The sequence below is a fragment of the Rhineura floridana genome, chromosome 2 (genome assembly GCF_030035675.1).
Source record: "Rhineura floridana isolate rRhiFlo1 chromosome 2, rRhiFlo1.hap2, whole genome shotgun sequence".
NCBI lineage: Eukaryota > Metazoa > Chordata > Lepidosauria > Squamata > Rhineuridae > Rhineura > Rhineura floridana.
This window is the reverse complement of record NC_084481.1, coordinates 40,876,059-40,902,173: the sequence shown is the minus strand read 5'-3', so window position 1 is coordinate 40,902,173 and position 26,115 is coordinate 40,876,059. Positions and strand designations below refer to the sequence as shown.

Below are 26,115 nucleotides of genomic sequence, written 5' to 3'. Positions count from 1 at the left end.
GTTTTAAAGTTCCACAGTGTCGCACAAAGAAACTTTACCTTTTCCTCTGCTTCCATTGTCGTGCGTAAAGAGTTGCTGTTCACATGTACAGTAAGAAAAAGGAGCTGTCATTTTATTTTAGGAATCTGGTGGAACGATAAGACCAAACTTATGACCAATACAAAAAACAAAACTAGCTTTTAATATTTGACGATTTCTATTAAAACAAAAATTGACCTTCTTGGTTAGTAGCAAAGAGGAAAAATCAATGGTATAATTTTCCATAATTCATAACACGAACACCGTTATGCTAAATCGTAACTATTAATCTTATCCTTTACAAAGTCTGGATTGATTTGTTAATAAAATATCTACTCGTGTGTGGCAACAGAGGGTATAACTCTTGAAAAAGCTTCAGAAGCAAGAAAATTACCAGGTGGCCCAAGAATGTAGATGAGAATTTTATTGATCGCTCTGATTCTTCTTAATCTGTATTAATAAATCCCACAACCTTTTGGACCTTGCACTTGCCAGGAACCAAAGCTTTTACAAAATCCATAAAAGGAAACATTATTTTCCCCTCCTTTGTATCCTCCCCAAAATATGACACATTCGGAGATCACCTACACCTCAGACGTAATCAGATGTCCCCCAAACTTTTTTGGGACCCTTATGGCATGCTAGGCATGCTGTGTCTTTAAAAAGAGTTTGATCGTGAAGTGAAAGGAGGAAGTGAAGGCGAGAAGGATGCCTTTTCCTGGGCTGAGATTTAGGGACGGTCTCTTCGGAGGACACCACTGAATGAAATGAAACGCCACGGAATGAGACTGAGGGAATGAAACTGGAGGTGCGGGCGAAAGCATTTGATCATCATTATCATTTACAGGTGGGGAAAATGGGGAGAGCGCCCCATATTTTGCCTGGTGTGATTGCATGCTTCTGTGTGCTTCTCTGGTCTCCGTCACCCCCTCCCCGCTGTTGAAGGTAGGAAGGATTTTGCTCGTACCTGGCTTATATTTTGGGAGCAAAGGGATCCGGCTCCATTCGGACAGTAACCCCTTTGTGTTATTAAAAGCAATCAGATCAATTCAATGCTTTTCCTTGTTTTAAATCAGCTCAGTGCGCCAGGACTGGTTTTTGCAAAATAAAAAAAAAATGCAGTCCGCCGCCGGCCTGCTCCTACTGGAGGAGCGCGCGCACTTTCTCCCTGTCGTTCTAGGTGTCGCTGTTGACCGCCTTTGCGCCTCAGCCCGGAGTGTCCCGGGGAGCACGTGACCGGCGGGGAGGTAGCGGCTCAAGGCCATTTTCAAATCTCATTGGCTTAGCTGTCATGTGGTCGTGCAGAGGCATCCACAATTACACAGGGAATGTTTTCGTAGAGATGTCAGCTTACAAAGGACACCATCTCTCTTCTTCAGATTCCTCCCCAAAATGTCCTTTCCCAACAGCTCTCCCGCCGCCAATACTTTTTTAGTCGATTCCTTGATCAGTGCCTGCAGGAGCGATAGTTTTTATTCCAACACCGCCAGCATGTACATGCCACCTAGCGCAGATATTGGGACTTATGGGATGCAAACCTGTGGACTTCTACCGTCTCTGGCAAAAAGAGAAGTTAACCATCAAAATATGGGTATGAACGTACATCCTTATATACCTCAAGTAGACAATTGGACAGATCCGAACAGGTCCTGCCGAATAGAGCAACCTGTTACTCAGCAGGTCCCCGCCTGCTCCTTTGCTACCAATATCAAGGAAGAAACCAACTGCTGCATGTATTCTGATAAGAGATCAAAGCTGGCCTCTTCTTCCGACCTTCCTTCCTACCAGAGGCTGGTCTCTGATTCGTGCTCAATTGAAAACCCCGAGGTTCCCGTCCCAGGATATTTCAGACTGAGCCAGACCTACGCCGCTGGGAAAGCCCCAGAGTACAGCAATAGCCCTGAAACGAGTTCAACTGTCATGTTACAGTTAAACCCTCGCGGCGCTTCCAAACCGCAAATGACTTCGCAACTTCCGATGGAGAAGAAAATGAATGAAAACCCCAATGGCAGCGCTAGCAGCAATAACAGCAGCCACCATCCAGACAACTCCGCCAAAGTCGCTCAAGTGGAAAGTCCCGAGGCTAAGTCTACGCTGTCAGACGACAGGAGCTGCTTGGCTGAAGTGTCGGTGTCCAGCCCAGAAACCCAAGAGAAAGAAAGTAAAGGTCGGTATGACTGCAAGAGTTGGCGGGGATGGGGGGGGGGACCCGAACGAGGTGGCAGGGCTAACTTGGGCACCCTAGTCTCGTCAACCACAGGAGCTAATGTTGAAAGGCCGTCACGACTGCTCAGCCGAAAGGGCTCTCCTTCCCTCCTTCCTCCTCTCTGCTCCTGAAGGTCCTAGTTTTTTTTGCAGCTTTTAGGGGGACGGGGAAAAGGGAGGGATAGATGTCTAGGATCTTGCCCCAATGTATTACATTCATTTTTTCTCGCCCTTGGAGGGATCCAGAGATTGATGTAGGCAAGGGATGCTCTCCTTTCCTTTTGCTAGGCTGCTGCATTAACTGCTCCAGCAGCACCTTTAGTTAGAGGGTCTTCAAAATTGCAGCCAGTTCAACTTCCCGTTGGTCAAACTGGGCTCCGACATTTCCTGGGGTCCTCTCTATCTGAACCGCAACATTGATTGCTAATCGTGATAATCAAAAGAAGTTGTTGTTGTTTTTTAAAAAAATGTTAAAATAAATAGGGAGGTGCCGCAGAGCCATAAAAAGTTTGAGGACAATAAAACACGGCCCTTTCTTTGATAGACTAAGAAGTCCAGGTTTAGGATTTGATTATTTAAACAAGGAAGTTTGGGTCTTTGGAGGATGCTGTTAAATAATTGGAGGAGGTGCATGTTTATTTCATTGTTCTTTTAAAAAGATGGGGGAGGACCTCAGGGGCTTCACTTGGAGAGGGGATAATTTGGTGGAAGAGCAAAACAAAAAACTCACAGCACGGATCCATGCCTTTAGTAAAAACTAACTTTGCTGCTTCTGCTGTGGATTCGACTTTGTTATGTACACAGTAAGCTTAGAACAATTACAGACCATCATGAATGACCCCAAGACTAAAAAAATGTCTCTAATGAGGGGGAGGGTTTAAAATTGGACCAAAAACACAGTGGCTGTTTGATATTCTCCCCCTCCCCCCAAAAATCTTGGTTTTAGTTGAGGACTAGAAAGGCCACCTTTGCTTTACTGGGTGATTGTTTAATTTCCTGAGAAATGTAGATGAATCTCTTTCAGCATGCATGGGTATCATACTGTTTTTAGCTGAGACATTTCCAGAATAAGTGGCTTATAAGGCTTGGGTTGGTTTGTACAATTCACACCCACTAAAATGTGGCCCCTGGAAAGAGGGCAGGATTAATATTGTTGCAGATTTGACATATGTAGATTAACACAGAGAATGTATAGAGATAATGTATAGAAATGATGCAGAAATTATCCAGACAATGGTAGGTCGCTTTGCTGGCATTGTTTAATTTGCATGTGGAGACCATTTTTATTTTATTTTATTTTATTAAAAAACCACCCTGCCCCAGTGTATACATCTCCATTTAGCAATGTTCAATACCACAAACCACCATATCTGCCAGACACAATGGATGTAGTAGGTTCATGGCCAAGGGTGCACTATAACAGACTGAGGTGTGTTTTCTTTTCTTTTCTTATTTTCCTTCCTTCCTTCCTTCCTTCCTTCCTTCTCCTTTGATGTTGCTAGAGGAAATCAAGTCTGATACTCCAACCAGCAATTGGTTAACTGCAAAGAGTGGCAGAAAGAAGAGGTGTCCTTATACTAAACATCAAACACTGGAATTAGAGAAAGAGTTCTTATTCAATATGTATCTCACTCGAGAGCGCCGCCTAGAGATCAGTAAGAGCGTAAACCTCACTGACAGGCAGGTCAAGATATGGTTTCAGAACCGCAGAATGAAGCTCAAGAAGATGAGCAGGGAGAACCGAATCCGAGAACTCACAGCCAATCTGACCTTCTCTTAAACCGGTTCAACTGGGGGCTGGGAAGGACTGAGACCTAGGCTCAGTTACCACCAGTTGGTATAGATATAAAGATATATATATATGTAGGAAAGTCTTTGGGGGAGAGACAGAGACAGAGAGGGGCACAATGAGTCAAGCCCTTCATTACCCATTTTTAAAATTTCTGATAGAATGTGACATTTTGTCATTTTTTTAGTGCTGCAAGTGTCTATGTATGTTCCTATGACGAGTACATATATATATATATATTAAAAAGGCTAGCACGTGTTATTTATTATGATGATGGTTATTCTCATCCTCATGCAGGGTAAACTGACTGAATATGGTCATTTGGTCTTAACTTATTGCAGCTGTCAAACATCCAAACAATGTGTCTTTTTTCATGTTTTTTTAAAAACTAACCACGTGGTATTTATGTGTGTATAGTATGACACGGGCCATGACATTTTTGGATATATAACAATACTTTAAGAATTATTGAAAAGAAAGGAAAAGAAGCATTCTCCCCCCCTTGGGGAAGGGGGTAGGCAAAAAAAGGAAAGGAAAGAAAGAAGAAAGCACATTTTACGACGTAACGACCTTTCTCCGTGTGCGTCAAAACTTGTCCTTCGTGCAATGGAATCTTTCACTCTTCCTCAACTGTAGACATTTCCCTCCCTCCCTCCCTCCCTCCCTTTGTGGTGCATACGTGAAATTGTCGTGGTATAGCAAGCAATATGTCTTCTTCCTCCCCCTCCTTCCCCTCCTCCCCCTCCTCCCCTTTCTTCTGTGTGCATGTCCTATTCACATGTAGAATGCAATAAACTCTGTAAAGTCACGCGGTTCCTTTGGTCTTTCCAGAAAAAAAATAACATCACAAAAACACACACACAAAAAAAACCGCAGCCACGGAGTCCGGTTTGCAGGCTCAAAGGCGCGCTCTCCCCACCCCAGTACGGGTTGGGAAAAGGGAAAGAGGGAGAGAAGTGCCCACCCCAGGACCTTTCGGTCCTGAGGGAAGGGCCCAGGGTGCACCCAAGGGTCCGGGGTAGCGGGCAGTCGGACAAGGAAAGCGCCCAAGCGCTGGTCAAACGTTGTGATCTCAAGTGGGCACCTTCCATCCAGCCCCTCGTAAACGGTAAGTCGACTTTCGGAAGCGAAACCGAAGGCATGATCAGCCCTCCTCTTGAGCCCAAGCTGTCTGCATAAAGGTGTCATTCTGGAAATCCTTATAGCGAGTTGTATATATATCGTTAAGAAATGTGGTGATTTTATTCGGTTTCGCCTTACTTGCACCCAATCAAATGATGATGATGATGATGATGCACTGATTCCTACTTACAGTGTTATGGGGGGAAAGTCATTTTGCCTACCTATGGCTACAGGGCTTGCCTCTATCCTTTTCGACTCGACAAGAGTGTACATTTGGTTTTCCTTGCAATCCTCGGTTCCTTCTGTCCCCGCCCGGCTTCTTCATCTTGGTAGCACACATCAAGATAACGAAGTTCACGACTCTTCCACCCCACCCCACACAGCTGCGAAATCTTGCCAACAGCCACTTTATTTCTCTACTAGAGGAGTTAGGAAAGGGCGGGGAGGGGGAGAGCGAGCGAGCTGGGGGTGAGGGTTGGGATCCAAAGCGAAAGTGTCTTAAAGGGAGTTTGCAAATGAACATGACTCTCAAGCTGAAGTCCAAATGCTTGGCAATGCTTTCATCTTCACAAAGGGTTGCGAAAGGGGTGGGAAGCGGCCGGCTTTGCTTCTGGAGCAGTGGACTCCCATGGCTAACACCACATGCCCCTCCTTGGCTTCTAGATCGGGAAATTGCCTCTAACATGCTGAAAATATTTGCTGGCCTGATGGCACCTAGGCAGTCCATAAAGGAAGGAGTGACATCCCTCACCCCACCTCCCAAAAACCTGGACTTGGAAAGTTGTTCTTTTAGATGGCTGTTTTGGGGGATACTGACTTATCAATACTTAGCAAACGGTGTGTATCTAAATTCAGATTTGTATAGAAAACGTCATATATGTTATGTGTGAGCGCACATATAAACCTTGTATATATTTATATGTATAGATAGATTGCCTTTATATATGCTAACATCACAGCATTGGGTATTTGTGAGGAGAGTTTGTTATGCAGGGAAGTGGATTTTTTTTAAAAAAAGTATCCATAACTTCAGTATAAAAGGGTCTCTTCCTCACAATACATATTTGGAAACATTTTGCTTGTTTATTATAAAAGCGTTCTCAGTAGACACGCAAAGATGTTCCCATGAGAAAATGCATTATAGGGCCGCGATTTTAGTTCGAAAGTGAATTCGGATCGAGTCGAGAGTAATGGCTTCTCCGTTCTTACGCTGCGTCGGATTGGGATGTGTGCATGAGCGTTACGTGTGTGTGTAGATGTCGGTATATCTACAGACACACACGGGCACGCGCACACACGCCAGAGAGAGAGAGAGAGAGAGAGAGAGAGAGAGAGACGTGTAAGGAAGTGGGTGTGAGTTTCTTTGTACACAAAGAAAAGAAAACCGTAAGTTACAACCCATAAAGCCCAAAGAGACCAACGCGAAAGAGATGGATTCCACCCAGTTGAGTGCCAGTGTGAAGAGAACTTTAAAATGTGTAGGGAGCCATGTTTGCTTTCTTCGCCGCCTTTCTTTGTTTTATTCCAAGCAAAAGATTTGGATCTGAAGGACATTCTCTCCACATTCAAGCACTCTGGCCTTTCTGAGGACCAAAGTTCAACAGGACTGGATGGTGGTGGATCATAATCACGAATGGCTCCATTAGCTTTCAATCTCCGGCACAGTGTTCGCTCCAGGTTCAAAACCCATTCCGGAAACTTGGCCTCTGCAAGGAAATAATAAAGGTGGTTAAACCGGATTGAATCTCCTTGATTTCTGGTTTTTTTTGGAGGGGGGGAGTAGACTTTGTGCTTACTAGGAAACATCCCAGAAATAACATAAAGGAGTGGAGTGGCGAGGAGAGAGAGAGAGAGAGAGAGAGAGAGGAGTCCCAGCCACTCTTGCAGCGGGTATCGTTTCTGGTTGCAAAGGAAGAGTTGGTTTTAGGCTAAGTCTGGTCCAAGGGGGGCTGCTGCCTTTCGGCACACGGGGGCTCATTCATTCATTTCGTTTATTGGTGCTTTTCATCTCCCAAACTCTGAAGTGGCTGGAAGGGAGGCTGTCGCCTCGTTTGAATCCAAAGTTTCAAACCTGTAGTAAAGATTGGTATTGAGAGGGGTGGGAGGCTTTTTCTTGTGTGCCATCCGTCCATTTTATTACAGAGACACATTAATCTATAATCAAATGCACCTCATAAATTTTTTATTGAACGGCATAAAGTCATTGCGGAGAGGTCTTCCACCTGTTTAAAAACAACACTATGCGCATCTCTTTCCCCTCCTCTCTCTCTGTTTCTTTCTCTTTCAGTCATTCTATCCTGCCCTTGCTGAATTGTGCTTTAAAAAAAAGGAAACTAGACCCAGAGTGACTTTGGAAAGATGGCAGTCGCTGCATTCTGTACTTTTTACTATAACATTTTCCTGTTTTATGAGCAGTCTTTATGCACTCCCAGCTTTTGGCAGGGTTTGTGGTCAGAGGCGAGAATATTTCCTTCTCTCCCTCTCTCTTATTTCAATGGAGGGTTTCTTCGGCAGCTTTCAGTGGCAGAGAGAGACAACCCGACCTTGCCAGAACCTCATTGTTCGCGGCAGATAGCAGAAATGAATGGCAGACCTCAGTCCAAGGAGGCGAAGAAATAGTCCTCCAACTTGCTGTTGCTGCTGACGGGCCACGCCCGCTTGGAATCCTGCTAAGGCAGAAGGTGGAAGGATTCTGGGTCTCACTCGCGCGCTCTCCCCCCCCCGTTTTCCATACAGTACACATTTTGGAGAGTGTTTTTTTTAAGCTGACGTTTAATTGAGGTTTTAGGGGGGAGAGGTTGTCTCAGCTTGTTGATGAAGAGCTGTTGTTGGTTGCTGGTTTTCTTTTTTTTTTTAAATCCAGCATTCCCAGTTGAGCGGATTGATTTACTCCTAGTATTGGTAAATATGATCACGTGGGCGGAGGGACCAATGGTGGAGGCAGCCAGTCTGCAAAATGCTAGGATTGTTCTCCGGGCCCGGCGATCCTCTACAGTTAACAGGGTACCCTTTTTTGCCTCCCCCCCCCACATGCCCTGCTAGGGAGGGAGCCTCCAAAAAATGTCGACCGGCGGCACCCTCAGTAACTACTATGTGGATTCTATCATAGGCCACGACAGCGAGGACGTTTACGGCGGCGGAGGGGTCGGCGGCGGAGGGGCCGGCCGGTTCTTGCGGGGAGGTCACCACGCGACCCCCAGGCCGTCCCCAGGTGTGGTGGCCGAGGGCTCGGATTTTGCCTCCTGCAGCTTTGCGCCCAAGTCCGCCGCCGTCTTCTCCGCCTCGTGGTCCGCTGTCCATCCGCAGCCTTCGGCGCCCATGCAGGGCATCTACCACCCTTACTTGCCCCAGCCATACTTAGGGGGGCCGGGCGAGGGCGGCAGAGGCAGATACGTGCGCTCCTGGATCGATCCCTTCGCCTCTTTCCCCAGCAGCCCCGGCACCGGCGGCGGCAGCAGTAACAACGCCAACGTCTCCGCCGCCGGCCCCGCGGCCAGGCTCGCTCCCGCCTGCACCGGCGCTGGTTCCTCCAGCGGGCGCCACTACGGGATCGCCAAGCTCGAGACCGCCGCCGCCTCTCGTTCCATAGGCCCCCCTTCCACTTCCAAGGCCGCCACCGTCTCCTCCTCCTGCGCCTCCGATTCTCCTTCCAAGAGAACTGGGTGCTCCTCGTCCACGGAGCCCTCGGGGATCCAAGGGCCCGAGTACACGTGTAATCCCTTCCTGGCAGAACCCCGAGAGGAGGCGGCAGCAGCCAGAGCAACGAGCCACGGTTCTCACCCCATCCCCAGCGCCGCCGCCGCCGCCAGCACCAAGCCAGCCTCTGGTTGCAGCCGCAATCCCAGCCCCAGCGGCGATCTGAAGGAGGAGAAGCAGCAGCAGCAACTTGACCCAAGTAAGTTTTAAAAAAAAGAGCGAGAGAGAGAGAAAAAAGAAATTGCACCCGCTTTGAGTTATTGCCCAAACCGGTAAGGCTCCAATGTGCAAAACGGATAGTTTTACTAACCTATAAAAACGTCTGGACGCCTACTCGAGCGCAAGCAGCAACAAGCACCCATAAAAAAGGCTCCCCATAACCACCTACAGTCATCAAGAAGACATCATTTGTACAGTAAACAGACCGGGCCATTCCAGCTTTTATGATAATTCTTCCTCAATTGTGAAAAGGGCAGGCATCCTTCTTTAGATTAATGTAACGACCTTTCTTCCTCTCCACTCCTTCACGGCCTTCCCCTCGTCTCCCTCCGAACCCTAACCTTTCCCCCTTCTTTTCTTCCCTCTCTTATGTTTCTCCCCTTTTCTAGATAACCCCGCTGCAAACTGGATTCACGCTCGTTCCACGAGGAAAAAGCGTTGCCCTTACACAAAATTCCAAACTCTGGAGCTGGAAAAAGAATTCCTCTTTAATATGTACCTCACCCGCGATCGCCGTTATGAAGTGGCTAGGATTTTAAACCTGACAGAGAGACAAGTCAAAATATGGTTTCAGAATCGGAGAATGAAAATGAAAAAGATGAACAAGGAAAAAGGCAATAAAGGGGACTAGCGCCTTGGATGTGTGTGTGCCGGTGTTTGTGGAAATGTGCTGGGATTTCTGTGAAAGCAGCCACGCATACACACCAAATTATAGATATTAATTCTTCTTCTTCTTCTTCTTCTTCTTATTATTATTATTATTATTATTATTATTATTATTATTATTATTATTATTATTATTATTTTCCCAGGTGCATTGGCACAGAATTGATCAACTGATCTGGTGGGTTTATTTTTTAGATAGCAGTGAATGTGGTCGATGTCAAGTATTTCGCAGACGAAAAGGGTGGCCGGAGAACGTGTTTGGTAAAAGTTGCTCCTTTTCCCCTCGCGTTCAGTTTGCCATTTAAGAAATTGTTGAGTGCACATATCTTAAACTGGTGGGCCTTATCTAAAAATAAAATGTTTGACATGCTTCTTCCAAGTGATCCTAGTCTAGAGAAAGAGAAAATGATGGCGCTGCCGGCGCTGGCGCTGGGGAGAGTCGCCTTCCCAAAAGGTAATAATATTAAATAACAAGGAGAATGACCTCAATGGCAATCGCGCGTTTGGAAAGGAGGAAGGAAAACCCCAGACCCGAGCCATCTCTCTCCTGCTCTGTGTTTTCCTTTGCAAGAGACGAGCCAGAGCGAGGCTGTGAGAGGATTTTCTTTTTTTAACACCCCTTTTCAGTGCACCGTTTTAAGAGGGGCACTTGAAACGGTCCTAGGCCCAACAGCTCTTCGGCTTATCAGTTCCGAGCCCCTGTTCACGTCGTCTTTCGCCTGGGACCCCACCCGAGGACGTGAAAAAGAAAAAGAAATAGGTAATTGTCGTAGGTTATATAAGAAAGGCTGAGCTGATCAAATAATAGGAGGAGAGGATGGGAGGTGTGTGTGCGGGCCTGCTGCAGATGGGCATGGCAACGTGGGTGCTCGCATGCTTATATGTGTCCCTGCCTTAGACGTCTCTTTCCAAGGGGGACATAAACAGACCGCATCTCGTTCTCTTTCAAACCAGCTGTCCCCCACGGAACCCCCCCCCCGTTTCTACACTCTCTTCTCGGTAATAAAAATGCCGAAGATGTCCAGAGGAAATAACTTCCGATGTTGGTAGAGGGGCAGGAGCTCGCCACCCTCCACTTCTGGATACTAATCGGGGACAAGGAGGACGGGGTTCAGCAGACCTTCTGTACATTGCTGGTGTAGAGCAGTCATGTTGTATATTCTCTCCCCCCCCACCCTGCCCTCCCAGGCAACGCTGATACTTTTTCTATTTGAACCTGACTTGCGTGCAGAAATTCGCCGCAGCGGAGCGAAAGCGCCGATCATAAGCAACAGCAATCTGTGACCATACATCTAGGTCCAATTCGGGGCCGTCTGCTCCTGGATCATAGCCGACGACCTTCTTTTCTGGGAAGGACACTGTAAGCTTTGATTGCAGTTGTGCATTGTAGGTGCCCCTAGTTTTTTGTCGTGCCTGGCGCAAGCTTCCTTGCCTTTCTTAAAAATAAAAAATAAATCCAAAAAGTTCCTGCAGCAATTTCAGATGGGGAGAATATGTAGGGATAACGTAGCGCAAACAACGCTATTCACAGATAGGACTGAAGCTGACTCATAATTTTTACATGGGCCTCCTTGTCTCCTATTCAAAACCTTGGGTCTTTTTTCAACAAACCAAAAACAAATTTGAAACTGAAAAGACTTTTGAAATAAATGGACAAATGCCAGTTTGACAGAATCAGCACTGTCACGATTAGTGAGGAGCTATACAACAATGTGCAGTTTTCAATCATATGTTTATTCAAATGACTTTATCTGATACACGCACACATATGCTGTGGGTGTGTAATACTTTATCAGGATTTCTAATAAGCACTTTGAAGCCCCATTGATTTAAGTGGGAGAGATTTAAGCACATGTTTTAACTCTCCAGTCAGAATCAATGGAACGTCAAATTGTTAAACTTTGGCTGAATGGGGTGTGTGTGTGTGTGTGTGTGTGTGTGTGTGTGTGTGTGTGTGTGTGTGTGTGTGTGTGTGTGTGTGTGTGTGTGTGTGTGTGTGTGTGTGTGTGTGTGTGTGTGTGGCACGCCAGCGCAATATTATACACACAAGGAAGTTTATAAGTATTGGATTGGCAGGTTTCTGGAACATTTTAAGGAAAAAGAAGAACCTTATTCTGATGTGAGACACCATTTTCCTTAAGAAGAAGAAGAAAACATAGTCTCTAAAGCCATTTGAAAGAAGATTTAAGGTGAAGGGAAACAGGCGCAGAGACCTGGGGGTCTGCAGGGTCTGTAGATGTGATCACTTCCCCTCCCTTCCCCTCGTCCCTCCCGAAGACGCATAGTGCTTAAGACCTAGGAAAAGGTGTTGCATTACTTTGCCATTCATTGTCAACCCTATACCCATAATTCTTTTTAAAACAGGAAGAAACGAGGCATAATAAAACCATTGAGGAGGCTAGACGTCTGGACCTAATGAGTTTACGATATGCGATGGCGCTTTTCTCTTTGAGACCCTCTTATTTTGATGTTTGTGTTTGTTAGAACACAAAATGCAGACAAAACCAGGTCTTTAAAAATCCGTACTATAAATTTCGGTATGTCACCCAACTCTGGCAGACAACGGTTGGACGCTGAAATATGAGCAATGAGACAAGATTAAGACCAATTCGGTTGGGTTTGCCGACGGAAGGGGCAGGGGCAGAAGGCATGTTGTAGAAAGTCAGGGATTCTTTTGAAACGGCTGAAGAGTTTATGAAGGTTTGTATGCGTAACTGCAGGAACAGGACCACCGGTAGGGTTGTGTAGTAGCCAGACCTTGAAAAAGTGACACTTTAATAAAAGGGAAGGACTGATTCCCGTCCCTTTGGATGGAACTGAACAGAATCGCAACTTGCCGAGATCTGATCCAAGTCCATGTTTATTAATTTCAAAATGCCTCCCTGGGCTCCTACTAGCAGGAAGGGTGGGATAGAAATCTAATAAATAAAATAATAATAAATAAAAATGGCACCATAGCCGAGTCATGTAGTTGGATCTCGTTGGAAACACATGCACCCGCTGTCCCCTTCAATAACATTTGTTAAGAGCCCATCTCTTTGTGGATATGTGAAGCGTCCCAATAAAACAGACACATTATAATCCCAAGTGTAAGTGTGGAAGACGAAATTGACCAGATCTCCGACAAGGAAGGTGGAAATATAACGAAATAGACACGTTTATGGCAGAAAACTTATAATCATCACGAAAACATACAACAAAACCGAAAGTTTTGATTTCATACAATCTACATTTAAACAGTATATTATCTCTCTTTAACTTCATTAGGTATAAAAAGGCATTTCTTTAGTTAAGTAAAATGCCTATGAATTAAAGTCTTACGCTCTTCACAACAAAAGGCAACATTGTATATGTTACTGTAAAGGTTTCCCTGTCACTCGAGATGTAAAACTTCGCGTATACAATAACCCCTTCTTAGTTGTGAATATAAAGAATATTTGTGATTCTTTGTAGCAATTGCACGCTCCTTGGAGGGTTTTTTTGCATGAATTTGGCTATCTTTAGCCCACAAAAAGGAAACATTTTATTAGAAACAATCAGGTGTTTCTTCCAAATACATTTCTTCCACATATTTTGTAGAAAAAGCATAAACATGGTGGCGCTAAACCTGGATTGTCGATCAAGATTTCATTTTACCACTAGAGGGCGGTGTTGCTCCATTTTCTGATAATTTTCTGTATCGACCAGGATTATTTGTTTATTAAAAATATGTATAGGTTGTTTCTTTTATTACATGAATCCGGTGTTTTTAGCTACAAATAAACAACCATGACCATTTTGTACTCTGATCTAACTAATTAACTGGAGAAATGTACGTAGTCAGCATCTCGAAAAGTATTCCCTATATACATTTGCCTATGACATCAAATTTAATTTTTACAGACTAGGGACTTGTACAATAACAGAGGAAAAACCTGTGTCTACAGGCGAACTCAGATCATTAGTTTATATTTCACATTTCTTCAAAAAGTTCAATGAGAACTCCCTTTCAATTATAAATATGTACGTCCATATATAATACGTTCTATGTAAGAGGAAGGATTAATGTTGACTGAACATCTCATGACCATGGCTGGTTTTCGGATTGTTGTTACCATCACTAGAAAATATTCTAAATTGTTTAAGGATTAATCTATATAGCATATTTGTCTTCTGTTCTGCTATCCATTTTCATACCCAGAAAATATAGACTCCGAACTGCACAAGGTAAGAAAAGAAGTGTGGAGGCCTCTCTTTCAACGTGGAAACCATAAATAGAATTTCTCCTTCTCTAAAAGGGACTCAAAAGAGACAAAAGGATTGTCTGTTGCATTGCCATTAAACTTGTATTTGATTTTCTTATTTCCCCTCTGAGCACAACCTAAGATTTCAGAATAAAGATGCACACGCAGTTATGCATGTTGATAGAACACCGTCTCCAAAGGGGTATTATTAAATAGACTTAATAAATAAAAAGGGGCTTTCTTTAATACCTAAGGTTTGCTATAGTTAGTTAACACGAGAAAACAAATTCCCTGAAGATTTTGGAGCCCTCCTTATGCCAGGACACCATCCTGAGACGGCACCGGGTTGGGTCTTTAGATTCCGATTCCTCATTGGCTCTCGTAAATCCGAAGTACTTGCAAAAGCTGAGAAGAATAGTTTTAGAGATTTGGCCCGAAGTTCCTCAGAGTGATTCCGCCTGAGTAGTCTTTCCGCTGACACCACCGGAGACAAGTTACAAAACCCGGGTCTGTTTCTGCAGGTAAAAATAATCCACTCTCCCTCGGTGGGGTACCTGTGTTACTGCACAGAGGAAACGTGCTCTGCCAGCGTCAGTGGCAAGATTTGGTTCAATCAAGCTGCAGCCCAACAGGGGTTGGCAAGGCGACAGCCTCGTCCTCTGAACTCCAGCGGCCGCGGGATCGTCCTTAATCTCCCTCCTCCTCCAAATACCATTTCAATGTCTTCGTGCAAGGTTTCTTCAGTTAGGGTGGAAACCTCTCTCTCTCTTCGCCGTCTTTTGCTACGAAACTGAAATCACTCTACAGCACGCATTTCATGCCATGGGAAATTCCGTTGGGTTCCCTATAACGAACGTGTTGGGGAACACGCGACGTTAGCATTTATAAAAAGATAATGTATCCCGAGATGGGAAGAGGGGGCTGGGCAGATACAAAGGACGAGAGTTCACTCTCTGTGATGTAACCACAAGTATTTTCTTGAACTCACTCCAGGGCATGCTTCTCTGTCTGGCTCTTCCATATTATTTCACCCAAAGTTGATTTTTTTTTAAAAAATCATTTATTTTTGCACTGAGGCCAGAAAGGGCCGGGATTCATTGTATGTAATCAAGAGGTGTTTTTCAAATGAAAGCCTCCCCCGCTTTCCCCCCTCTCCCCCAACACTGAAGGAAAACTCTCCTTGCACCTCGGTGCACCCGATCACTGCATGCCACACGAGGCTCTCACCCCACCCCGTCCAGCCAGAACCCCCTTAAGGGGGTGAAACATGCCTCTGGCCCCGCAGGTGGAATCACCGGAGTTCCTTTCACTAGAAACATCTGTCCGCCTCGAGGATCAAGCGGCCAAACCTGGAAGTCCCGCGCCCTGCCCCGCCCCCCCCCGGAAAGACAAGCTGGGCCAACCCTTGCCGAACCGGGCCTTTCCGCTCGGGAGCGGAAGGCATGAAAAGGAGCGCAGCGGCGCGTAGCGTGCAGCAGAGCAAAAGCCAGGAGACCGCGCGATCCTGCGGCTGCCACCGCCTTCTGGCCTCCCCCCTCTCTTCAGAAAACATTATTTGCTTTGGGATTCCGACCCCCCAGCTGTGCCGGTGCTCGCCGGTCTAGTGCCTCCCACCCCACCCGCTCCCCCTTGCTTGGCTTGGCTAATGATGTCCACCAAGGGTGAAATGATGGAAAGCATATTCATGGGCATGACTTCCATCAAGTGTCAATTAATCCGGGATTTGCAGCCCGGAGCGCGCACACTGCGTCAAGGGTAAACGGGCATCTCGTTTGCAGCTGGCCTACTCGCCTGAGCCCCCTTCTCATGCCCCGATTTGTTTGTTTGTGTCCGTTTGCATACCCTCGCTCTCCCCACCACATCAAAATCTCTCGGGAAAAGACAAAGCAGATCATCGTCTTACAGGACCCGCTAGCCTATTAAATATCCCCTCGCCCCTTTCACTGCAATTTCGCTTAAATTCTATTCACGCCGATGGCAAAATTCCCATTGATTTCTCTTACTTTGAGCACCTCTCAGCTTTCCCTGCTTTCCTTCCCGCCCCCCCTTCCCGTTCCCGTTCCCGTTCCCGCTCCTGCCCTTGTCCCTTTCGATGGTTTACGACCTTCCGGGCCTTCCCTTTACCAATACCATTGGATTTGAGCGCGAGAACGACACCCTCCACCTTCAGTGCCGGTGGGAAATGTGTTGGAGGGAGTGACGTCACTGCTCAAACTTGCCTAAAAGCCATGCCCTTTGATCCCGGAAGTGGAAGCTTTCTTCCTCTATCATTGGCCAACACTTTGTATATGTTCAGAGGCACAATCCCCGTTATGATGTTTTCATGGCTCATTGGTTTTAGGATCTAATGACGGCTTCAAGCCTTGGCCTAGAAAGGGGCTCAACAACAACCGCCCTGCTAGAGCTTCTACCAGTGGCTGTCCCCAGAGCAGCCAAAGCATGTCCCTTACACTTCGGGTCTCTCTCTCTCACACACACACTCCTCCCCCCTTTCCAACTTGGACCTCAGTCGGCATTCCTGCCAAACAAGTCCAAGCTTACTCTTTATCTAGCCCGGATCTCTCTCCCTTTCTTTCTGCTCGGTGAGTTTCAGAGAAAACATGCCCTTCCAGATCAGCATTCATACCTGGGGGGCGGGGGAAGCGGCTGAAGCGGGGAATGGGGGGCGAGGGGGGCCGCTTGCCTGAGCAGCCGGTGGGGCAAGCTTTTAATGGCTGGCTGGGGTTGTTCTTTCTTTCGTTCTTTATTTCTTTCTCCCGGGTTCTTTTTCTGCCTCAGGAGGTGAGTGTCAACCGAAGCCAACAAGCTCTCCTCCTGCCATGCCCTGAACTCCGGCCCATGTGAGTGTGTGGCTGCGGCGGCGGCGCTGCCTGTGTGTGCCTAATAGGAAATAGTAAAAGCAGTGAGGCAGGTCAGTCGGGCAGCGATTCCATCCCAGCTCGGGTCCCCTGCGCAGCCGTCTGCAGCGGCGGCAGCAGCCCCAGCAGCGCTCGGCTGAGTAAGGTGGGAGTAAGGAAGGAGTAGCGAGGCGGGAGGCCGCGGGTCGTCGGCCTCAGCTAGCCTTGCTGCTGCGGCGCTAGCGCTGCTCCTCCTCTTGCTGCTGGTGGTGGTGGTGGTGGAGCCTCCGCTCGCCCCCCCCCCCCAGCCGCCGCCTTCCGATGAGCTCCTACTTCGTCAATCCACTCTACTCCAAGTACAAGGCGGCGGCGGCGGCGGCGGCGGCAGGAGGAGGGGGCGAGCCGCCCATCAATCCCGCTTACTACGACTGTCACTTTGCGCCCGCCGCGGCCGCAGCCGCCGCCTTGCTCTACGGGAACAGCGCTGCGGCTGCCGCCGCTGCCGCCGCCGCCGCCTCCTCCTCAGGCTTCCCTCCGCCGCAACCTCCTCCTGGGCCCGGCTCAGGCAGCAGCGGCCCGGAATACTACCACCACCACCATCACCACCACCAGCAGCAGCACCTGGCCGGGGGGAGCCCCTCAGCCTACCACCACCAGCAGCAGACGCCTCCTCCTCCTCCGTTGGCCCCGCCAGGCCCCTGCGCTGGCTTGCCTTGTCCGGGGGAGCCCGCCAAGTTTTACGGATACGATCACTTACAGAGACAGCCGATTTTTACGACGCACCAAGAGGCCGAGCTGGTCCAGTATCCAGACTGTAAATCGTCCAGCGCTAATCTTGGCGAACAACCAGAGCACTTAAATCAGGGCGCGTCTCCTTCGCCAATGTTTCCCTGGATGAGACCACAAGGTTGGGACGCGAGCGAAATTCCCCTCCTTTCCCCTCCCGTGCGGTGGCAATCAGCCGCTGCCTCCTCCTGTCCTGTCTGTCTTTCTGTCTTTCTTCCCTTGGTTACGGTAGACCCCTCTGTGCCTTCTCCCCTCCCCAAAATAAATCACAATCCAGTTTTTATCCCTAATTCAGGTTCTCCCCCCCCATAACTCCCAAGTGTTGTTACTGTTATTATTCCGGGTTCTAAGACACTTTATACCATTTCTCTCCACCGCTCTGATCCCATCACGTACTGGAGCACTTAAACCACAAATATTATTAATTCCGGGATTAAACCAACCCGACAAGTCTACAGAAGTCGAATTAAGTGATTTTCACAGGGTACCGTTTTCCGTATACCCGCCGGTTAATTGGGAGTTCTTGGATTTAAACAGGTCTAGGCTGCAGTCCTTAACCTACTTACTAGGGAGAAAGCCCTACTGAATATAGTGGGATTTATTTCTGAATAAACAGACATAGGATCGCTCTGTCTGCTGCCTCCATTCAAATTTATGAGCTAGTATGCGGCTGGCTTGAACCCACGAGTCTCAGCCTATGGTGTGGAGTAGATAGTAGATCCCACGGAGTTAAATGGCATTTGCTCCCTAGCGCATCATTCAGGAAGACCGTTTGGGACTTATTTCCGAGTAGTAAACAAGCAGAGGGTGTCCTTCGGGTCTATACGCGCCGGTCGTGAGGTGTTGTGCGTGCAGGGGTAGTTTTTGCTTGCTTTGGATTTTCGTTTTAACGAAATCCTGTGCTTTTTGTTTTGTTTTCTTCCAAATAGCAGCTCCTGGTAGGCGGAGAGGAAGGCAAACCTACAGTCGCTTCCAGACTCTCGAGCTGGAAAAGGAGTTCCTTTTTAACCCCTACCTGACCAGGAAAAGAAGGATCGAGGTCTCCCATGCTCTAGGACTCACAGAAAGGCAGGTCAAGATCTGGTTTCAGAACAGGAGGATGAAGTGGAAAAAAGAAAACAACAAAGACAAATTCCCAGCCGCCAAGCAAGAAGGAAAGGAAGGAGGGGAAGCCAAAAAGGAAGTCCAGGAGGATCTAGGAGAAAGAGCGGAAGGCCCGACGAATTGAAGTTCTTCTCCTCGCTCCGAAACCTCGGCGAAGGACAATGGAGCGGGCTCTTTTCCTGGCCTGCCTAAATGCTTACTCAGGCACTTTTCTTGCAAGGGCCCTACCTTGACTTTTAAACTACCTTATGACGTTTCTGTGCTAGGTGAGAGTTTTATTTTATTTGTTACTGCACAAGGCCCCTTAGCTGGAGTGTCAACTGCCTGCTGCTGCTGCTGCTGCTGCTGTTGCTGCTGCTCCGCCGCGATTGCTGCTTTTCCCTGCCTGGAATTCACCTGGAATTTGATACCGAAAACTGTACCAATTTTGTACGTGGGTTTTCTATTGGGGACAATATCAGACATATCCAATGATTTAGGAATCAAATCAAACAAGTGCACTTGTAATCTCTCTCTCTCTCTCTCTCTCTCTCTCTCAAACTTTCCTTCTAACTTCTTTCTTGTAAAGTAAATTAACGAAGACGTTCTCATGATTGTGGAGGGGGAGAGGGAAGAAGGAAATATTTTAATGGAACATTGTTACTGAATTATCGGTAATTGATTGAAATAAAATAAAACTGATTCCACTGTAATATTAATCTTCAGGTTTTTCTTCCTGGCTTCTGTCTACCTTTTGAAAACTCATTGGGGTCCATAATACAGTGTGAATGGGATTGGAGAAAGCAATGCGACATGAGCCACCTTATTCCAAATAAGCTAAGCACAGTTTTGTTAGGGGAATGCCCCAACAACCAAGAAGCCATGTTGTTCAAGTATTCAGGGTTAAAACTTTCCTGTTACTCCTATTGATTGCTCTAGGATTTTGTCGGCGACTCTCAGAGTAAAGGATTTGGGTGACTCGCCTAGTGCGCAGACTCATCTGCCCATTTCCTGCAGCAATCCTTAAATGCACTTAGCCTTGGTTTACTTATTGAGTTGGTTCACCTATTGGAAAATTATTATTATTATTATTATTATTATTATAAAAACACTCCTCATTCCTTTCTTCTAAATATTATGATGGTATTATTTTAATTTTTTTTAATGCAGCAATGTTTTAATTTTATTCCCTTGATTTCGATATGTGCGATATTTCATCCTTATCCTGGCCAGATTTTAGCAGTTGAGATAATATTTTATTTATTTATTGAATTTATTAGTCGCCCATCTGGCTGGTTATCCAGCCACTCTGGGTGACGTACAAAATAAAACATCCATAATAGTGCTTACAGGTGTAGGAAAAACTACTCTGATTGCAGATACTGGTAGTAGTAGTAGTAGTAGTGATATTAGTAGTGGTAATAGTAGTTCTAACCGTGGTTTACACATTTATCTGTGCGATCATTACAACATCCCTGTAAAGTAGGAGGTCAGTATTATCGCTACAGTAAAGAGGGGATGAGAGAGCCAGTGTGGCGTAGTGGTTAGAGTGTTGGACTACGACCTGGAAGACCAGGTTCGAATCTCCACACAGCCATGAAGCTCACTGGGTGTCCTTGGGCCAGTCACTGCCTCTCAGCCTCAGAGGAAGGCAATGGTAAACCGCCTCTGAATCTCCATTACCATGAAAACCCTACTTACAGGGTCGCCATAAGTCGGGATCGACTTGAAGGCAGTCCATTTTCCATTTTCAAAGAGGGGATGAAGCTGTGAGACAGGAGTTTGCCTATGTCTGAATGGATGAGACGATATTTGAAGGAGATTTGCGTTAACGACGGCGGCGCGATTCGACAGTGCACTCTCTTTGTTAACCACTTTGAGGCTTCAGAATGGGAGAAGCCAATTAATGAAGAGAACGGAAAACCACCACAGTATTTGGATTCCTAGTGGGTAGAGTCCCCAGATCTAACAGAACTATATAAAGTTACTGCCGATAATCTCGGCATAGAGACAAGCGTGTTTAAGCATTTTAAATGAGGCAGTTGTGTAAGAGCGCCTAATTCCCCCTTGGCTTGTAGCCAATATGTGCAACAATCCACTCGTGGGCTGAAGCGCCATTGATTCTAGCGGGCTCGAAGTGTGCCAGCATTCTCTGGATTGTGTCCAACGTCTATGCTTTTATTTGGCAGAAAGCGGACAACTTTAAATATTAAAACATAAAAAAGGTATAAATTATTGAAAACACTGCATGGCATCGAGCGGTAGAAAGATGACTAAAAACGGGGGTGGCATTCTGAAAAACACGTGAAAACCTTGTTGGTTTATACATTTTTACACACTGTTTCTCTAGGAGAGGGTTTTTTTTCCTTTTACAGCAAAAAGGGAATCTCTCTCGCTCTCCCGCACTCCACTCCCGTTACAGGTGACAAAAACGACTGATTTTCTTTCTTTTCTTCTTTTTTGCCAATCCTGAGCGTGGTTAATGCTGTCAAATCCCATTCACTTCAATGGTGTCTATTTAAGAGCCTCACCGAGCGCTGGCCTGCAGCCTTACGCTACAATAAGGTATTCCTATCTCCGCACATGATGTGAGGAAACGACCAGAATTCTCTCTGCCGTTTTGAAGATGGGACTTCTCAATCGCAAACCATGCAGATAAATTAAAGAAACAGCATTCTGGCCCAAGAAGTCTCAAAGTGTGTGTTGCTGAAGAGAATGGCCTTCAAACGGTGTGGTGCCCATCCCCCAGTACACACACTAGTGCCTTGTGCATGAAATGGCCCATATGTAGATGGCACACTCCAGCAAAAATTAGTAATGACGAACTCCTTTGGATAGCAATCCAGTTAGTTACGATTAATTCCACGTAATTCTGTTGCTCTTCCACTGCGCTAAATCTGTGCAGAAGTTCTCTAGCTGAATCCCGCCCGCTGCTATTATCAGCCTTGGAGGCGGCCAGTGATTTTTTTTAATTTTAATTTTAATTTTACTCATATGAAGCCGCTTGAAGCAAATTAACTTTGCTATTCTGCTGCTACAGGAAGCGAAGTAAAACAAGGCTTTTAGTAAGGATATATATACCAGGTCAAATTCTTTTCTCACTTAACTAGAATTGGGAGGATCGCGCCTTAATAAGATGATGCCTCCTTCAACCACCACCACCCCACACACACCGAGAATGAGTCTTGTTCACTGTGACTTTTTTGCTGTGTGCTTGTGCATTAATATTGGCTCTGGTCGAATTCTTTTCTTGGGAAATATGTACAGTTACGTTGGGGTGAAATCGGCTAGCTACAAAGAAAGGGAAAGATACTCCCTGCAGCTATAATTTCCGAGGCTCTTTTCGCATTCAGAAAGAAGCCCCTTCCCGAACCAAACGCATTCCTTGCACCGCATTCCACCGTCAGCGCCCTAGTGGGCAGGGAACTCGTCCACGTAGAGGAACTGCGGCAAAAAGGGGGGGAGGGAACTGTGAAGCAAACAATTTGGTGCATTGATTTGCATAAATGCGGCAAAACAGCTCAGTGGTCAGTCTGCGATTAGTTATGCGGATGCAAGACAAATGAACTTCCAGATTGTGACTTAAAAACAAACAAACAAACAAACAAACCCAGTAAATATACATGTTAAATATTTGTAGACATTATTAGTAAAATATCAATACGTTTGCAATGAATGGCAAGGCTTAGTTAAGTGAAGCCCTAGGGGAGGGAGAGGCAATTTTGAGCATCTCAACCGAAAAACCCTTTCAACTAGAAAAAGAGAGTATCCAGTATTTATCCAATGTTAATTCCAAAATTGGATTAAAATGCCTGAAGACAAGATAGGAGAGAATTGCTAATATATGCTACACGAATGTTCTCCTGAAGATATTTAAAAGCGCACTGTATAATGTATTTCCTAATGTTTGTAAGTGTACTTTATAATGTATTTAATCGATATATTTCCATCCACAATTCACCATGAATGACAATTCTAATTAATGCCATCAGACATAACACTGCTCTAGAGTCTGTCGATCCAGAACATTTACGGAGAAGCGGCCATTTTGGAAACGGGTTGAAATCCAGTTTACCGAGTTGCCATGCAGTCCTTTAAGATAAAACCCCCACATTTCAGACATGCAAACCGACCCTTATTGCACTGCTGACTTGGAAGCAAATCTCAAGTGAGTCTGAACATGTCCAAATGCCAGGAGCATCGCTTTCAAACAGAAGGCGCTTACACCCTAACCGCACAATATGGTCATAAATAATGGGAGGAATTCGCCAAGTATTAAAAGGCGACTTTTGAGTCACAGTGGGAGGCAGCAAAATCCAGGTAAAGCCAGTTTGGATAGCTGACTCTTGCGGGATCGACAGAGGCCAATATTCCGGCTTCCCGCTACCACCCCCAGCTTGGTATGATTCCTTGGAAGAAAGTGTCACCGATGTCAATCACACTTCAGATCCAAATAATAGATCAGGGTTAAAGGGAGTGTTTTTTGCCTAGGAACCACACGCCTGCTGCAACATGGCAGCAGCTTACACCCCCGTTCACTCAGCTGCATGTGGAGGAGCGTTCGAGGAGTCTTACTTCTTAGAAAGTGTGGTTAGGTATGCAGCAAGGAAAAGGAACAAACCTGAATAAATAGCACTGTAAGCGAATGAGGCACAAGACAGACACAAGACAGGGTGTATCGACTGCTCTGAGACTTAACGTTCGAGAGGAGTCAGTTTTAAACTTTGGAGGGCATGTTTTCTCTCTCCACCCCCCACCTCCACCCCCACATTTTTTCTAATCGTCCATCCAGTTGAACTCTTGCTTCTTTTTCGGAGCATAGAATTCCCGGCGCCTTCTCCAGCGTTGCAAATGAATGGATGTGTCGCCAAACGAGGGTTTGTTGGACTTCGCTCGTCCAGTTCCATGCGCATTAGGGCCCGGGGATCTTCGAGAGAGGCCTTTCCTGCAACAAGAAAGATATCCATGCATTGATACGAGCGGGTAGCTTTGGTTTGTTACTCCAAACACTGAAATGCCCATGAACAGAACCATCGGAAAGGTGACCAGCCTCTCGAGCTGCTTCCGCTACTACGCGGCGGGTTCAAGCAGCTGGGCAGCACTGTTTTTTTGACGAGCTTAGTTTCACTGGAGTATTCCCCTAACTCTCCCCACGCCGGGGCCTCCTTAGAAAACTTGGCACGGAGGGTCGGAGAACGAGGTCGTCGAGTGGCCTAGGAGGAACGTATATAAATAGCACCCAGCGAGAGAGTCCTTGCCTGCTAGACTTTATTATTACTATTTATTTATTGCCTGTACCAAATAGACTTTTTAAAAACAAACAAACATACTTCTGCATTGCACACAGGCAAGGGGACTTAAGCGGTTATGTTCGGACCCGGTCAGATAAAGACGCTGCCGATTGGAGTCAGGCTTTCCTCTGCAGCTTTTGGGCACCGGAGCGTCTCTCCGGGGCTTTGGGCTGCGTGGGTTAGCCGTCCTCCACAGGCAGGCTCTCTGAGTCAGGCCAGGAAAACGGAAAGGTGGTGGCGGCGAGGGTGGGTGTAAGGAGAGAGAGCGAGAGAGCGGAAAGAAACAAAACCCAGTGTTTGTAGGAGTCTGGGTTACAAAAAAACCCGCAAGGAATTGCAGTAAATTCCTTTTTGTTTGAAGAAAATTTACAACTCGGTAATAGACCTTTTACGCACGTCATTGGCTGCGCCTGGTCATGTGCGAGCGCTGATGGCTTTCACGGCCTTTCCCCCCTCCCTCCCCCCTGCTTTCCCCTTCCTGATTTCCCCGGCGAATCCCCCCCCCGCGCATTCTGCCTTGCCCAGAGCCTCTGCCCGTCTTTCTCTAACCTTTGTCTCCGACGAGGTGTCCTGCGAACGCTACCATGAGGCGTGGGTACCGATCCACTCGAGTTCCAGACTCTTCAAAACAACCCAGGCGCACCCAGACAGGCACTCACCAGTCCTCCTCCGCTCCCCTGCCTGTTTCCAGGCGTAAGAGAGACGCAGAGTGCGGGGAAGGGTTCGGGTAGGCGGGGAGGGAGGGAGGCGCGCGCGTGGGGTGGGGAGGGGAGGGGAGGGGAGGGGAGGCAGAGCTCCCTTGCCTTTGCCAGCGAGGCAGCTTGCTTATCTAGCGAGCTGTCTCTCCTACCTGCCTGTCTGGGCTTTTCCGCTTGGCAGGGGACTCGGATTGCTACCGAAGGCTGCTCGTAATGGATTACAGGGATACGTCTGGGCTCCTCGCCCTTCTACCGGGGCAGCGAACGGGTAAGGGATTTACTCCCCCTTTCCCCCTTTCCCTTCCCTCCATACTCTTCCTGACTCGCCTTCGTGGCTTCCCCCTTTCGCTCAGACGCCGGAGAATGACCCCCAGAAGTCATAAAAGAAAGTGGGAGACGCTGGCGCCCATCCTCGGAAGAAGCCGGCTTCGCCCAGGCTGTGGCGGCCACCACCTAGCCGGGGCACTGCCAGATGGGGGGAAGCTTTGAAGCGCCTAGCTGCCCTTCCTGACACCTGTCCTGCACCCCCTCGAAAACACTTTCCAAAGGGCTTGACTGTTGAAACTGCGGCTCCCTCGGCTGGTTTCATGCCTCTTCCGAGGCTGGGGAGGCAGGTGTAGGTTTTCAGGGGAGTTCAAGAGGAAATTCGAGAGACTAGACAATGTCAAAGGAGCGAAAAACGATTTGGGCAGAGATGTCACTCAGTTTCTAGTTGTGCTCTTCTCAGCACTGCCTCCCCCGCCTCCTTTGATGTTTTATCCTCGTCCTAGGATTCCATCCGCATGCCTCTAATTGTCAACAGGTGGTTTTCCCCCTCCCTCATCCGGGTCATTAATAATAAGCAAAACTGAGCGCGTTCTGCTCCTAGATTTGCTACGTGGAGACTTGCTTAAGATATGTGGCTTCTTCTGCGCTAAGGATGTCTTAGGCATGCCTAGGCACAGGAACCCGATTTTTAATCCGACTAAGATATCTGCAAAACCCGAGCCTGCTTTGGGTTTTGCTTGCAAAACAAAAGCCAATTTTTTTGCAGTAATGGGCTCATAAGGGGATGGTTGAAGCTCTATTTTGGGGGGTGGGGAATGATTATGCAGTACTCTCAGATACATGCAACATTTCTGGGATGGCTGGAGTGATGGCTACTCGGTTTTCTACGTCTGTCAGATTTTTAGCGGGGTGATTGAAATATCCGATCTTGTGCCTTGTTATCAACAACGGATGCCTGTAATGTGTGCTCCGCGGTAGCTAACGTGTTCCGTTTAAACAGACGCCAATATGGCTGCAACGTAACCAGGCACTTACTCTTTGGTCACAGGACAGCTGCTTCTGGAGTAAATGCATTGTGGATTATTCTAGTCTACAGGGAGGATGCCATCACCGTAGTGCTCAGACGTTTCAAAAATAGGTTTGCCATCGATTGCGCCTAATTGAACGAAGAGAGAGTAGCTACCTGTCTATTTTTCTGTCTATGTGCAGGGTGAG

The 26,115-nt window shown here is 47.0% G+C and overlaps 4 protein-coding genes and 2 long non-coding RNA genes across 8 annotated transcripts in view; 4 read left to right on the top strand and 2 right to left on the bottom strand.

The window, feature by feature from the left end:
* The first annotated feature begins 1,410 nt into the window (after positions 1–1,410).
* On the top strand, positions 1,411–4,109 carry HOXD10 (homeobox D10). Of its 2 annotated transcripts, XM_061612910.1 has the most exons (3): positions 1,411–2,029; positions 2,063–2,185; positions 3,726–4,109. In XM_061612910.1, exons 1-3 carry the CDS (start codon positions 1,411–1,413, stop codon positions 4,001–4,003), a joined length of 1,020 nt encoding a protein of 339 aa, XP_061468894.1. In that variant the 3' UTR covers positions 4,004–4,109. The 2 variants fall into 2 exon arrangements, with proteins under 2 accessions (XP_061468894.1, XP_061468893.1); XM_061612909.1 differs by having other exon boundaries at positions 1,411–2,185.
* A 3,970-nt stretch (positions 4,110–8,079) lies between these two features.
* Positions 8,080–9,748, top strand: HOXD9 (homeobox D9). The gene is made up of 2 exons (XM_061612908.1): positions 8,080–9,029; positions 9,439–9,748. The coding sequence occupies exons 1-2, from the start codon at positions 8,195–8,197 to the stop codon at positions 9,678–9,680; spliced, it is 1,077 nt and encodes a 358-aa protein (XP_061468892.1). The 5' UTR covers positions 8,080–8,194; the 3' UTR covers positions 9,681–9,748.
* Positions 9,749–12,848: 3,100 nt separating this feature from the next.
* On the bottom strand, positions 12,849–16,216 carry LOC133376382 (uncharacterized). The gene is made up of 2 exons (XR_009760465.1): positions 16,069–16,216; positions 12,849–14,782 (listed from the first exon to the last, which is right to left on the bottom strand). It is a non-coding gene; the product is annotated as an uncharacterized LOC133376382 (long non-coding RNA).
* Positions 16,217–16,445: 229 nt separating this feature from the next.
* Positions 16,446–19,345, top strand: HOXD8 (homeobox D8). 2 transcript variants are annotated; one of them, XM_061608402.1, is made up of 3 exons: positions 16,446–16,520; positions 16,717–17,682; positions 18,494–19,345. In XM_061608402.1, the coding sequence occupies exons 2-3, from the start codon at positions 17,097–17,099 to the stop codon at positions 18,787–18,789; spliced, it is 882 nt and encodes a 293-aa protein (XP_061464386.1). In that variant the 5' UTR covers positions 16,446–16,520; positions 16,717–17,096; the 3' UTR covers positions 18,790–19,345. The 2 variants fall into 2 exon arrangements, with proteins under 2 accessions (XP_061464386.1, XP_061464385.1); XM_061608401.1 differs by having other exon boundaries at positions 18,491–19,345.
* A 2,169-nt stretch (positions 19,346–21,514) lies between these two features.
* LOC133376380 (uncharacterized) lies at positions 21,515–25,460 on the bottom strand. Its single transcript, XR_009760464.1, has 2 exons — positions 24,485–25,460; positions 21,515–23,589 (listed from the first exon to the last, which is right to left on the bottom strand). It is a non-coding gene; the product is annotated as an uncharacterized LOC133376380 (long non-coding RNA).
* The window catches only part of HOXD3 (homeobox D3), a 57,224-nt gene continuing 55,847 nt past the window's right edge, over positions 24,739–26,115 (top strand). Inside the window, exon 1 of the mRNA XM_061608396.1 lies at positions 24,739–24,901. The gene's annotated coding sequence lies outside the window, so the exon portion shown is untranslated. The remainder of the gene's footprint in view (positions 24,902–26,115) is intronic.

Coding starts and splice junctions, on each gene's coding strand:
- HOXD10 (XM_061612909.1), top strand. CDS start 1,411: ATGTCCTTTCCCAACAGCTCTCCCGCCGCCAATACTTTTTTAGTCGAT. Junction 2,186..3,725: donor CCAAGAGAAAGAAAGTAAAG/GTCGGTATGACT, acceptor TGATGTTGCTAG/AGGAAATCAAGTCTGATACT.
- HOXD8 (XM_061608401.1), top strand. CDS start 17,097: ATGAGCTCCTACTTCGTCAATCCACTCTACTCCAAGTACAAGGCGGCG. Junction 17,683..18,490: donor TCCCTGGATGAGACCACAAG/GTTGGGACGCGA, acceptor TCTTCCAAATAG/CAGCTCCTGGTAGGCGGAGA.
- HOXD9 (XM_061612908.1), top strand. CDS start 8,195: ATGTCGACCGGCGGCACCCTCAGTAACTACTATGTGGATTCTATCATA. Junction 9,030..9,438: donor GCAGCAGCAACTTGACCCAA/GTAAGTTTTAAA, acceptor CCCCTTTTCTAG/ATAACCCCGCTGCAAACTGG.